Source organism: Oreochromis niloticus, linkage group LG9 (genome assembly GCF_001858045.2).
Source record: "Oreochromis niloticus isolate F11D_XX linkage group LG9, O_niloticus_UMD_NMBU, whole genome shotgun sequence".
Lineage (NCBI taxonomy): Eukaryota > Metazoa > Chordata > Actinopteri > Cichliformes > Cichlidae > Oreochromis > Oreochromis niloticus.
In genome coordinates, this window is record NC_031974.2 from 13,797,344 (window position 1) to 13,812,292 (window position 14,949).

The window sequence follows — 14,949 nt, forward strand, 5'->3', positions numbered from 1 at the left end:
GTCAAGAGAGACAGGTTAAGCTGACAGAATATTGGTTTATTTCAAGGGGTCTCACTTTCAAAGTCGAAAAGTCAGAAACTTCTCAAAGCAAAGTCTTGAGTCGTTTTCAGTCGCCTCATATTGCTAAGCAGAAAAAATTCAATTTCCACAGACTTTCATTTGACTTTCAGGCAGAGGAATGGTCATAGCAGCTTAAAACACCCACCAGCGGAGTGTAAGGCTCCAGAAAATTATGTTTGTACAATAAACAAATGGAAGAACATACATTTGAAATCAGCCAATGACACTAAAACACTGTGCATAAATTCTCTGGGAACATAGCATTTATATTAATGTCCCTGCTATGCAGTTAATTTTGAAAAACTCAGCTGGTATTCGTGTATCCGCCAAACTGAAAAGAATGACAGCTAGGACTATGCAAAGCCTTGAGGAGTGTTTTGATATACAACTGTGAGAGTGTCTCAGTATCGAGATTTGCCTGAAGTGAAATTCAAAACGCCTCATCTGGTCTGATTTCCCTGCGCTATAAGAGCAGACTGGGCTTCATTAGCAGTGGCTGCTGTGCTTTATTGGCACAGAAGATCCCATTTTCACTACAGAAATTACTTGCCACTAGCTGCAAATTGACAGGGCGCCATATTTCCTTGCAAGTCAACTCTTATTAACAGCAATTCCTGGGATCTCCACATCCCAGTGTCCAAACGCAGCAGTGTCATCAGCAGGTGTATTTGAACAGTAGGATCTGAGGACCTCACAGGCGTTGTTTACTGCACTAAAAATGACTAAATATAGGAGAGAGGCTTTGCCAGCTGCTTACACACCGTCAGTGAAGCCATTCAGAGCCAATCTGCTGACATCTGAAGGACACACTCACAACAAATCACACATCACATTCAAATGTAAGTTTTGAAACTCTCAACAATGATGGCGTTGCTCTCCATTAGTGAGCTAATTCCCCAGCACAAAGGCCTTGTATGGTATCGATGATTACTCTTCTCCAGAATATCAGGCTGCTCTGACTGATGGTGGCTGCAGCAAAGGTTAATTAATGAGCAGTGGCAGGAGCGATGGCTGCCGGCAAGGGAGAAGGTCTCCTGGGATTTGGATACAGCGAAAGATAAAGGCGGAAAAGGAGAGGGTATGACTACTCAGCTGAAATTGAGTCTCCTTTTCTATCTGGATAACCTCCATGCACCTAATAGTGTGAGAAAGCTGCTTGATCACTTAACCAAACTCGGTGCATGGAATTAGATTATAATGCAGCTTTTCATCATTTTCTCTATAAAACCTTATTTCATGCGATGATTATGTATTGGTTATCAGACATCAAAGATAATCTAGGAGGCAACCTTCTAGCTTAAATTAGTTCTGCAAATCATCTGCTTCTTGTGATCAGACATCAAAAGATTTCCATAAAGCGTATTTGTCTTTCCGAGCAGCAGGCGTTTGCAGTGTTATTTTCAGATGAGAAATGAATTCTATGGAAGAACACTCTGACATATCGCTTTATTTTTATCCCGTCTGTAAGATTCCATTAAATTTAATTGGTGGAGATTATCTATACAGACTTACATTTGATGTGTGAGCTATACAGGGCAGAAGCAGGGTTCGTTAATGTTCTGTGCCATTATGTTAAAAGTCCAAAGATAATCTGTGATGATAATCTGCATTCCCTCTACAAATATAAAAAAGCTTTACAATAAGACACCAGAATAGAGACAGAGATTCAATAATGCAGAATCTTTTTGAAGCTTCCTCAAGACAAAATCTAATAAAGTTCCAGTGTCCATTAGGCTCATCAGGTTCATCCACATCTGGAAGAATTAGGGCAGCCTGTTTCACAGAAAGCAGTTATCCAATCTGAAATTGTTTTAGCATGCTTTTTAAGATGTATTAAGAATACACGACTAGCTTCCTGTGATACCCAACCAAAACTACATAACAAAAAGATACATGGATACAACATTAATCACAGCAGCATACCCCCCTGTCTGCATCCAACAATCTGGATTTGGATGTTGGGTGCAGGCCTCATGTTTTACATCATCTTCAATATTCTGCATCCAAAGCACTTTTATATTTTTGTGCTATTTTTGCATGCAGCAATCCATTATCTTGTGTTCATCTCTTTAAGCAACTCAAGTCCACATTGTAATTTAGTCTGGAACATGTCAGAGTTAGGAGATCACAGCAACCCACACATTGCTGAAACTGCACTCCACAGCTCTGATTAGTTTATCTTCCTCTTGTTTCATATGTCTATGCCCTTAAAAAGTTCCAGCATCATAACAGATTTCCATTAGATGAAAACTTAAATCCTGCACTATATAATACTGTATGTTTTGGGGTCTTGAATCTCATTTCATTTGACTGCGGTCTATGTTCTGCTGCCAGTCACTGTTTTTGTGGGTTTCGCCACCTGCATTGATAAAAGACTTCGTCCATAATTTGCATAATAATAAAACTTTTCCACCAAAAGCCTAACAGGGGTATTTTTATTCTTTTAAATCAGAATTTTAGGTAGATTGTCCAATTTTAGAATGACTTGCTATGAATATCTGGAAACCATATTCCTGCTTCATCGCATGAGTTTATTAGTTGTTGTTATTGATCTTGGGGATTTTGTCTCTTTACAAGAAGGCTGTAACTATTTATTTTATTTTATTTCCATAAACCAGCTTGGAGGGAAAGTGTTATAAATGCTTTTTGTCTTTTTGTTGTTTTCTTAAATCCACCTTTGGTATCATAACTTTTAGATTTGTCCCACAAGAATAAAGGCAAGCTTCTCCACGTTCTGCTCTCCTCGCTCCCTCATACTCCTGGTGGATTCGACTCATTCGGGTTTTCAGTGAGGTTTGAATATTTACTGGGTATTTCATCTTTATCAGTCTAAACCTTGAGGGTCCTTGAACCACATGCACTCAAAAGGACGTAATTAGTATGAGGGGACCAAGAATTGAAAGCCTTTTGCCAGTGACATTAGGAGGATCCTATTTCATCAAAATAGGATCCTCCTACTTTGTCAGCAAAGTAGTGAAACTGATATATTCAGATCACTTTCTGGTTAGAAGTAAGTAAGAGTGTGGCCACATTTGGTTATTGGCCCTTTTAACTGAAAGAGGATTTTCTAATAGTCATCAATTTTGCATTTGCTATCAGTTCAGTAAAAAAAAGTTCCAAATGATTAGATTTAGTTGTTACTAACTGAACACATTAATAAATATTAGGACTTGTTTTCTGGATTAATGCATAAGTTAATAAAAATAAACACAAAAATTGAGCAGCATACAGGCTCTGTAAAAATACTATTATTCCCTTGGAAAGAAAGGTAAGTGGTTCCCTACATACATGTTAGGCTCCTTGTGACTACAGCTAAGGGGTTGTAAGATGAAACATGAGCAAACGGAGGAAAAACATAGTTTATGCTGCAAAGGTTTATAATCATTTCTATAAATTTGGGTTTAATCATTGTTTTTGTCAGAGAGGTGGAGTTTAGTTTTGCATCATTCTCTTGTCTTCTCTTTAAATGACACCAGTAATTTTCTGGTTAAAAAAGAAATGAAGTTATTAGTTATGTCCCAGCAGTCTGTGAAGCCTGAATAATTATTAAGCACGTGTGCATATACGGGGAAGATTACTCCTGCATTCAGAACGAATGGAACTACTTTACAAGCAGGGACTGCGGGTCCAGACTTGTAGAAACCTTCCAAAGCATTTGCCTGAGGTTTTTCTGTGAATAATGTGCCTCTGCGTGGAAGGATTAGGCACAGAGGACCCTGCCAAGCATTAGAGTGTTACAGGAGGGATCAAGAACAAATGAGTAATGAAATGACTGACTCACCATTCTGAGACATAAGACACAGCATGTGCTCTTTCGAAGCCTGCTCCTGTTAAGGGAGTCTCAGTCAGAGCATGGCATTAGAACTTACTGACATGTTTTTAATTGTTGATTCCTCCTTGTCATGCACATCACCCATATAAGCAATTAGGCTTCTGTCATCCGTGTCTAATAAAATGGAGATTGTGCTAGTGCAAAAATGTGGCAGCACAAGCGTCTGCGTAAACAGACACATTACTAGCAGGTTAGCTGTAATCATACGGAAAGAAACAAATTAAAATTTATGTTCTGTCTTTTGTAGCGAAGGATAATAGCTAGTTTAACATGAGTATAAAAGCAGCTAATGAGGACAAATGCCTTATAATCACATGGCCTATGCCATTGTGGAAAATAATACACTACACCTAAACAAAGACTGGTTGTCAATATATTTATGAATTTATTCTTTTCTTTACATTAATTTCTCCTTCTGCTCCAGATCCAGAAAAAAAAAACTGTCAAAAAAGAAATGATTGTAATTCAAGGCCACAGAAGCAAGGAACCATATCCCCACAAGCAAATACAAAACAGAGTTGGTAACAGGATTGCAACACCAAAGTGAAAGCATGTCTGCCAAGTCTACACATTCAAAGACCACGAACATCAAACGGGTTTTCCAGCCAGTCAAGGGTTTCAGTGTTCATAGAGAAAAAAAACAAACAGGACTGCTTCTAGCCAAGGAAAGATGGATATTTCCAAATGAACACTGGGTATTCTGTGTACAGATGCGATGGCGAGTTTAGAAACGAGTGCACCATCTGCATGTTACATGTGATCCATTTACAGTACAGAAATGTCAAAGCAAGACAGCATCAAAGGTTACTGAGTAGCATATACTTGTTTTTTTACCCAGGCCAAGGAGCATAACATCACAGAGTAGAAATGGTCTCTGATTTTTTTTATTTTTTTTACCTATATTTCATATTCATCTGTGTTCAGTGCAAGGCTCACTGGACTCTTTAAAGACAAAAAGCTAAAATACGATTGGCCATCTGAGTGACTGCAACTGGAAATAGAAACACGTGTTGTTTGCATTTCCTTCAGGCCTTTATAGTGAATATATCACAGCAATAAAACACAGTAAGCCTCAGCTATGGCATTTTGCAGATTAATATAACTAGCTGAGGGGGGTGCTTTGGAAATTGCTTTGACTAGAAATGTGTCAAGGCTGACAGTTTCTTTTTTTTGCCAGTTTGATCCCTATTAAGCACATCCCTTAGATCCAATTCAATAAATGCTAAAGGGAGTTACAATAATGGTATTCATTCCTGATCCTTTGGGATATATATCTTTAGAACTCATAAATACTTTACTTTCTTTCTTCTACACATATTTTATATATCTTCAGAGATTTTATGCTTCCATAATAATTAAGCAGATACAGTAAAGTTAGCCCTGGAAAATGCACTGAATCCCACATACAATCAGATTTTGTGAAAGTGCTAAACTGCTGTGACATCTTTGAGTTTCTAACTAAAATCCTTCGACCGGTTCAACAAAAATACAATCTATCACTTGAGTAAAAAAAACACCAGTCATCTTCTTGTTCTCCATTTTCGACCCCTTACAATGCAGCATTTTTTATACAGTTTTAAAGGGAAACAGCACTCAACAGTTCAGACAGGAAAATGACAGCCCAAATTAGCTGTCTCCTACAGCTTCAAAACTTATTAATGAGCTTCATAACATATCTGTTCCAAACCAAGAAATGTACTGCCACTTCCCCCCCAAAAAAGAAAAAAAATCAAGTAACCAGAGCTTTGAATTTTGCACAAACCATTTTTTCCTCACACCACGGTTGTTGGGTAGTAACATAAAATTTATGTTGAAATTCAGTGATATTCATCAGTATGTAAGACAAGACAGGTCTAAAGTTTCAGTCGATAAAAGGAGCGCTACAAGTAACTGTAGAGGGCTGCTTAGGGGGAGAAGAACAATAAAATGAGCTCCCTTCCACCTGTTCCAATGCAAAGTATTCCTCCCTCACAAACATCTGTCGCTGTAGTCGATACAATACTGTACACACACCCAAACAAATACAACTGAGGGAGAAAGCTTGAAGACAGATGGAGAGACAGCACAGTTTTTCTTCAACTTTTAACATCATTTTTTGGGTTTCTTTTATAAAGTTCAGCTCAGTGCAAAAAAAAATAAAAGAAAAAAGAACACATTACAGAACTGGCTGTGACTGGCAGCTACAGTAAACAAAGACAGCTCAATATCAGCTGACCAGCAGCGGTTAACTGGCAAACCTAGTGTAACCCAGCCTCTTCATCACACTTCCACACACATCCTCTATCAGTCGAACGTCCTTTCGAGACATTTTCTGTCTCCACATGTTAATGTTGGCTGGTGAGATGTCTCCTTCATACATTAGATTGTACAGGTTCGTAGAAGTGGTGAATATGAGTTGATTGAGGGCTGTGGGTGACACAGGCACACCTAGAAATGTGTGTATTGTCTCTGCCGTCTCCTGGGGGAAGTTGACCACATCCTCAAACCTCACTCGGAGAAAGGACTCCTCGGGAAGGCTCTCGCTGACCCTCAGAGCAGCTGCGGTGTGCGCCAGCCACAAATGTGCCAGAATCAAAACAGGATTTGTCTCATAACGGGACAGTAGCCTCTGGATCATTTTAAACTCTGGCGCAACAGCTGAGCACCCATCCCTGACAGCATCCTCCTTGAATATCAAGGAAAGGTGCTGTGGGATGTTTTTAAGGGAGTATAGGCTGGGTTTGCTGTTATAAACCATGAGATAAATCCATGCTCTCGGGTCTCTCACCAAGTATATTGTCCTCAAGGAAAGTCCCACTACCTCCTGAATGAAAGGCAGTTTGAGTGTCCAGCTTCCACTCCGCATGTTGATTACCACCCGGGCGTTAGGGTACTCTGTAACATGCCTTCTCATTTCCCTTACATACTCTGCATCTCTATCCAGACTGGCCCTCAGTTTGCCCTTCAGGTCAGATGCCGGTTCTCTCTTCCTGGATCTTTTCTTTCTGTCCCTGGGGACGCTGACTCTCTGGGTCTGCTTGACCTTGCTGCCCTCTACGAGCTGAATATTTTGCAAGTGCAGCTTTGTGTTATGCACCAGCGAATGCAGCCAGCCCTGGATAATCTTAAACCGCCCATTCACGGCGTCTGACCTTGACCACTCACAGGCATCGACCAGGGAATCAAACTCAAACTCTGTCTCAGGAATGTCCACGTGCTCGGTGGGGACCCTTATATAAACAAAGTCCGAGCTATTGTAAAAAAGGTGCTTGAGTATTTCCGATCCCGATCCGGGAAGGGTCGTTATGACAACAGTGGGAAGGGGGAGCCGGTGCTGCTCGTACAATCTGATTTGTTTGTTTACTTCGCTTTTGGCACCCGCACCTTTCCATTTCACCCCACAGAGAAGCTGATCGCAGCTGTTAGAGACAAACAGCAGCTCGGCTATCCACAGAATGAGCACGGTGAGGAGTGCGTAACGCATCAGCCTGCTGAAGCAAACATAAAACTTTCTCTGCATGGTCAAAAATCCTATAGCCACGCAGAGAACGACCCCCGCTATTACATTGACTGTGAATCCAAAGTCAAACAGCTGATTATCGCTGCTGATTTGTTTAGGGAGGATTTGTGTCCCAAGGCCGTATCGGGTGATTTGATATCTATCCTCAACTTTACTGTGACCTCCAAATCCCAAATAACTCAACCTTGCCCCAATGTCCTTATAGTTTGTAGCAATGGACACAATCTTCTCTGTGTTATTAATGATTAAAGAAAGCCTCACTCCATTTTTGCTGTTATCTATAAATCTACAGTTGGACACTTTGACATACGGTCCGTGCAGCACGTAAGCCACTCTGCTGACCGGGCCTGTCATTTGGAAAGTAACGTTTATATACTGCGTCCACCTCTTTTTAAACTCAGCCGCCTGCTCTGCTTCCTGTATGCGTGTTTCAGGGCTGTGGCCCTGAGTGTCAAACCAGAACATTTTATAATGAGCATCCCACACATCCATCATCGCGCCGTTATATCTGTCCATGAATCTGAAAGGAACATATTTAAAGTCAATGTCGAGATTGTGGAAAAAAGCACTGAGTGACTTTACCGGTGAATCGCCCCATTTTTCTACATGGTCAAGGACTAGCAAAGTCTGCGAGTTGAGCAGAACCAAAGCTCTGAAGACACTCTTTAGTCTCATGGCGGGTGAATAAGCCAGCGCGGCTTCCCCACTCACAAACATCGTATCCTTGTGTGACGAAGCGGCAATCACCTCACCTCTAGCATCACCCACCCCTTCATCGGTCCAGCGCAGCCACTTAGCGCACTCCCCCAACTGACCCTCCCATGGATTGTTACACTGGCTTGTAGGAGATGGACTGAACACTAAAACATTGTTAAGGTAGCTGTACTTTGGACCATAAAGTGCTTCAGACACAAATACTTGCCCATTAGGAGCAAAAGTAAAAGAGTTCTGGTCTGGGTGCTCATGACCAGGGTTGAAGCTGTTCCAGCCATCCACCCAGGAGTAAGGCTTGTCATGGACAATGTCATAGACTGCACGGCCACCCAGGCTGCCAGACTTAAAGGAGACAAAAGTATTACTCTGGCCATTGGGAAGCCCAGCTCCGTATGTAACCACACCCCAGTTTGAGAAAATATGCATTTTAGCTTTGCCAAAATCGTGGGGAGGCTGCGGCGTGAGGTGGGAGTTGTACCAGATGTATTCTGTGTGAAGTGTAGCCCAGCGCTGTGCAGATGACTGCCCCATAGGGCCGTCCTTCGGCCGATGCTTTCTAATCTGTTGAGCCAGCCAGTTGCCCGTTCCGTTCTTCATGACGAAGGTGTCGAGGAAAACAAGCTGGCTCTCTGGACCATAAAACCAGTTGTAGTTGGAGTCCGCAATGCCGACTGTTCTCTGAAAGCCCGGCAACAGCGTGGCATAATAAAACCAAAAGTGGCCCCGCAGCCAGTTGTTCTGCATGTTGTCTATGTTGAAATGACGCTGAGCTAAGAACACATACTGGGTGATAGACTTGGCTGTGTAGCTTCCGTAGGCTACTCCCTCATCCAGGGAGCCATCAACAACGTGATTCAAAAGAAACATTGTTTTTTCCATATAGTTAACTGCCACTTGTTTCCAGATCATTGACTCTGGATCGTCATGTGACCCCACCACTAATGCACCTGTCAGGATGGCTAATATGTTGGTGGTTTGATGATTTTGGAGATACTGTTTGCCCCATCCTCTGTACTTAGAGAGCTCATACAGCTCCACCGTCTCAGCGCGAATTTTCTTGAGGTATAAATCCCTTCTACGCTGATCCAGGTAAGAGTAAATAAAGTCATAAGCAGTAGCAAACCCAGTGAGAGAGTGCGCCATGGGCACCTCATCGTTCGGTGCACTGGTCACCTTCCAGTCTGAATATTCGGCCATCCTATCCATAAACTTGATAAGAAACTGCAGAGCAGCAGAATCCTCTGGGCACAACAGGCAGTAGAGAGCCAGGGGAGGCAGGTTGTTCCCATAAATCTCATTCCACTTGCTTGTAAACTCCTCATGTTTCACAGGGGGCAAGTAAAAGGGAACATTAGACAACATAGTGAGCACAGCAGCTCTGATGACTTTAAATATGTGACTGTGGGTGGTAGAGGACCTTTGCCTCAAGTGTAACACATCCACTTGGTTAAAATATAGGTTGGGATGGGAGTCAGCAGACTGGAGCTTCCAGTGCTCACTCGCTCTGTCTTGTGCGAGTTTGACCTGCAGCAAGTCATCTGTGAAAACGTCTCTGTCTGTGGTGTTGAAGACCCCCGAGAAAGCTGTGCCCACTGCGAACAATGGTAGTAAAAAAGCTGAATATACAACCCAGCTGCCAGCCATGTTTCCAGGTGTTTGCGAGCACATTTTACACTACCGGATTTCAAAAATAATTAGCTGACAGTTTTCTTCCATAAAAGTGTTGCAATGTCCCGGAAAAAATAAGTTTTCAGAGTGAAAGTCCAGATTACATTTAAATATTAGGGATGCACAAGTCCATGGCGTTTTTATTTTAAAAGACAATATGATGCAATATCAAATTCCTGGGTATGATAGTCAAGAACAAGGATTAAAAAAAAAAAAAAAAACTTTCGTGCAAGAGCAAGCACTATCCAAATCCAACTGTAACAATGTTTGCAACAGTTTGCAAAGGCAGCAAAACACATCATAAATAAGTATAAATAAATCTCTGGTGGTAAGAAGATCTTTCTGGTATGTTTTTGAATTAAAATACAAGAAAAAAAAATCCTTATGCCTGCACGGTGCCGTTCGTCTTCATAGAAATATGGGCACTCGCGACGACTGGCGTCTCCCCCTTTGCCAGTAACTCATATTGATCTCCTCCCCAAAACATTTCCTCTCGGACAAACATCAGTCAGCCCCAGTCTGTGTCCGGTCCAATCACAGCCACCCAAAGGCTCCGTGTGCAGCCCGACCGAGCCGCAACATCCACGGACATGAACCTCAGCAAACAACGCATCTCCGCTGCAAACATTGCTTGGTACCTCCGCTGCAGAGACGCCAAATCCTTAATTTTGCAAATCCTGATCGGGTAATTGATCTGTTTGCATTGTTGAAAAGCAGTCCTCTCCTCTCCTCGCGCTTTATCTTCTGCTATTAGTGCGGGTGAAGTCCGAAAGGAGGAAAGTTGTCGTCACTCCTCAAGTATTCAAAGAATGAGACATTTTCCCCCGATTGTCCGCAGAAAACAGCCAATCAACCCGCCGAATGGAAAATAATCCACGTGGAAATCTGCCGTATCTGTGGGGATATTGGTGTTCCCGCTGGCGTTTGAGACGCACACAAGTGAGCCTGTGTATTATGTGTGTATCCCCGGACGCGTCTCCGTTGTGTCCTCCCGACTGTTCAGCACAGTCAGTTTGATTGTTTTCCTGCACTGGATGGAAAAATTTCCACTGTACAAACTGTAGAGGGAGCCGTGACTTCAGAAGCCCGATCTCATCTCTCACAGAGTGTGGGGAGGTTTAATATTCACTCCATTATTATTTATTTTCGTATTCCTGAGTGATGTTAAGTTTCTACCTAACATTAGGGCAGCAGCAGGTGATAAAACACGTTTTAGTATCTCTTTAATGTGATCTGCACGACTCTTTTACTGTCATTTAATCTGGCATTCGCAAAAATAATAAAGACAGTGATATGGAAAGGAACAGTAGGCGTATGCATCGGTATACAGTTTAATTCACAGCACCTCAGAGAAAAAGTTAGGCAACTTGTAAAATACTTTTCCTCCCCTTTCTTTTGTAAAAGAGGATGAGAATTAACACAAATAATGAGCTCGCTTTCGTCCATTCAGTTTAAGGCCGATGCAGGTATAATGTGTATCCCAGGCGTGGAAACAACAGTCACAGCTTCATCTCCACGAGCAAAATCAGCTTTCTGCTATATTTGCTTTGTTTAATATGCAGGAAAAACCGTTTTATCAACAAAATTTTGGAAATTACAGGTTGTGTTGGTGAGGCTATTTCTTAGTGTGCACTAATATATAAATAGTGCACGTCAAAGTCACTGTTACAGAGGGGACAGAGGTTGTGGTGCAGGAGGATGGACAAACAGGAGAAAGTTTAGAGAATGTGTTTTATGAATAGAACGTTCACAAAAACACTTTGCTGATGCTTTCGGGGGTGACATTTATCCCACTCATAGTCAGTGTGGATCTTTTCGTTTATTGCTGATGATTGATTTGACGCTGGGTTCCCTCCTTTCCTCCGTTCCCATCCATTATTCCAAACTACCTTATAACACTGCACAATAGCGTCATATGTACTTTACAGACACTGCAGCAGTAACAGTGATCACACGTACCTTTCAGTAAAAGAGCATTTTCACCCCTAAATGTCAAACTATGCTTTTAATATACAAATCATCATTACAATATACATAAAGTCACCATGACAAGTCTTGTTTCATTCTTTTCCATTTGACATTTATGCATGTATTTGTAAAAATACAGTGTAGGTTTATGGTAAGCAAATGAAAACATCACGGAAAAACATCTCAGTAAATGTTACATTTGAAATTTGGCCAAAATCTCCTCAATCTTCATTGCATGTCTCTGCAAAAGACCCCCCTGGGGCAACAGAAAGCCTCCAATAGCCTCCGAAACATCTCGCCTTCAAGAAATGTGTGACATTTGCCTGCCCTAACACAACCCACCACGGTCTCATTGATCAGCTCATTCTTCCCTTATTAGGTTTCCATGCGGTATTTCCATTAAACGACAGATCATTTTCCTCATACGCAGTTTGCACGTGTGCTCTGCAGCATTGTGTCCCACAGGGACCACTGTTGCATGATGGTTTTCTTCTTTTCTTTTTTTTCCCTCCCCACAGTTTTGAAAGCACACGCTTCAGGCACAAAGTTGGCTTTATCGGCATCGCCACAGGAAATACACACTTCAATCTCTCTTAGGACAAAAATCTTCCACAGAGAAAAGCTGCACTGCAAAAAAAAAAAAAAACTGCCAGAACATAAAAACCAATGATCATTTTGAAGTCAGTCAGACTGCTTCATAACCACAAGCACGACACTTTACGATTCAGAGATGAAATGCTGCTTATGAAAGGATTTTACCAAAGAAAAAAAGTCAAAAGATTTAGTATTTAGCACCCTAACACACCAGCTCACCCTGTTAGCTTTGCCATTTAAGCATTATACTCCACTACAGTTAATAGACTTTTGTTCATTGGAGGCTGTTTTTATTACAGCACAGAAAGTGTTAAAAGCATCTGTTGGAAAAAGCCGGGTGACTGGGGTTTATTTTCATAACACAGATTATTCATTCCATCAGAATGAAACCTGACTCCAGAGAGCAGAGAAATAGCTTGCAATATCTCCACAGTTTCCCAAAATTTCACTGGTAGAAGATAAAGCCTTTTTGGCTACACTACCTTTTATAGCCATGGCAACAGGCTGGAACCATTGCAGAATTCCCCAGTATTATGGTAATACTAAAGGTCACCGGTGATAGCTCTGGAGATTTTTGTAGCTATGTATTCAGTACTGTGGCCTCAGATCCTATGTCAGAAATCTCCCCCATGCTGATTAATATAGGCCTACAGATGGTTATTAATGTATGCCGTTTATTTTGTATTCATCAAGTTTATGTTGTGTCTCACCTGTCTGCTGCAGAGCCGAGTCAGGCAGTGTCACGCTCTGTTTTGGAAAGGAAAAATAACATGACACAGTTGTTACTCTTAGGAGGATTGCATTTTGGCTTTATTGATAGACAAAATTGGCAGTGTTTTTAACTTTATGATCAGCACTAACTATGCTGCCTGTTATGGCGAGGCAATGATATCGTCATATAATAAACCCCAGACTGCCTATTATGTCTAACACAGCAGTCAGATCACCTGTACCATGATTTTCTCTCTGCTGCGAGGAGTGAGGAGAAATGGAAACCCAGAATCGTAATCATTCCAGGTCTTTTTTTTGTCCGAGGCATACCGTAGATCCCATAGACACACAAAAATTGTATTAAATCTCTGAAAGATAACTGTTTCTCTTTATTTCCATGGCAGTGGCAATCTATGCTTTTGTTTTTTCGCTTTCTGGCAGTCAGACGGCACCAAGATGTAAGCTCAAATATTGGCTTCAGAATATTTCAGAGCACCAATGCAATACTTAGTAGTGTGTTTTTACAGTTGCCCTATTAGCTTATAAATGCTGCAAAGACCACACAAACAAATGCAGAAATACTACAACCTGGAAAAAAAGACAGCAGCCGATAAAGCAATTTCTTACAAAAACCCACCTAATCTCTTAAAGGTATCAACTTTTCTTCTTCAGCATTTAAAGTGCTTTTATTTCCTTCATTGAAATCAGTCCCTCTATCTGGAATCCTTCCTCATCAAAGTATAGCTGGGTTTCAGCCGACTACAAGTGCTAACCACATCTTGCTACACTTTTGTGTTGTCAAGGCCGATCTGTCTTCTTCCAGTTTTCCTCTGCAATTGCAAAATTGCTGCCTTACCTAAGTGGCAACAGAGGAACTCTGAGAGAAATGATGCATCCCTCCTCCCTCCCGCTTTTCTAATTTTCTGTATCTGCTAAAAAGTCTTAGACTAGTTCTAGTGGTTTTTATCAATTGTATATTAAAAAGGTCCAAGTTGAATTTTAGGTCAGCCTAAGGGCATCACTAAATTTCTGTTGCATTCCATCATCTGCACACATAGAAATATCCAACAAAAGAAGCCTCTTATCAATATGTTTGACTCCTTGCTCTCTCTTGCTGAGTATTGGGAGTAATCAGGGCAGTCCTTTGACACCAATTTCATGGTCGTCAGTGGTATGCACGGTCACAGAAAGTTGAGCACTTGTTGGTGATTAATTTTTTCTCTCAAGTCCCCCTTAGTCCTTGCACCAGCTCTGATCTATGATGGCTAACAGAAATGAAGCTGCTCATTAAAAACTTTAGAAGAAGATTTTTTTTTTCTTTTACTTAATATTGCTAAAAAAAAAAAAAAAAAAAAAAATGGGACCAAACAGACACTTTTTTGTAGTGTGCAGTGTACCCTTCTGGTGTATGCCTACCCAAACTTTCACTTCACCATTAATTGTCCATCTGTTTAACCTCCCATGTTTCTCAGCAGAGTACTTTTGACTAATTTGAGCTTCATTCGGTTGCCTCCATATGCATTATGTCCTGTCTTCACTGGAAAATCACTCTTCCAAATGGGCTCTGAGCCAGGGGAATGTTTTTTTCTGTTTCGTACAACCACCATTCTTTGAAGATATACTCCAAAACAAACTGGAATAACTTCTAATCACCACAAGGCCGCCTGTGGATTCTTCTCCGCCTGACTTGTATTGGGGAGAACGAATGCAGCTGGGCATCCTAATTAGAGGACGCCTCAGTGAGGTGAAATGATTGAATGATGTCAACCACAGTAAACTATCACTCTAATCACTCTCATCCACAGCTGCTTGGGACTGAGGTTGAGCAAGAGGTCCTCAAGTTGTTGCTCAGCATGAGTTTCCTTACAGCGTCAGATCAGAAGGGATGAATAGTAGATAGCCA

General features: G+C 41.4%; 1 protein-coding gene and 1 long non-coding RNA gene across 2 annotated transcripts in view; both read right to left on the reverse strand.

Moving 5' to 3' along the window:
• The window catches only part of LOC106096495 (dermatan sulfate epimerase like), an 82,529-nt gene that overhangs the window by 16,113 nt on the left and 51,467 nt on the right, over positions 1-14,949 (reverse strand). The gene's annotated exons all lie outside the window — the stretch shown is intronic.
• Positions 4,255-10,803, reverse strand: dselb (dermatan sulfate epimerase like b). Its single transcript, XM_025910387.1, has one exon. It carries the CDS (start codon positions 9,771-9,773, stop codon positions 6,117-6,119), a length of 3,657 nt encoding a protein of 1,218 aa, XP_025766172.1. The 5' UTR covers positions 9,774-10,803; the 3' UTR covers positions 4,255-6,116.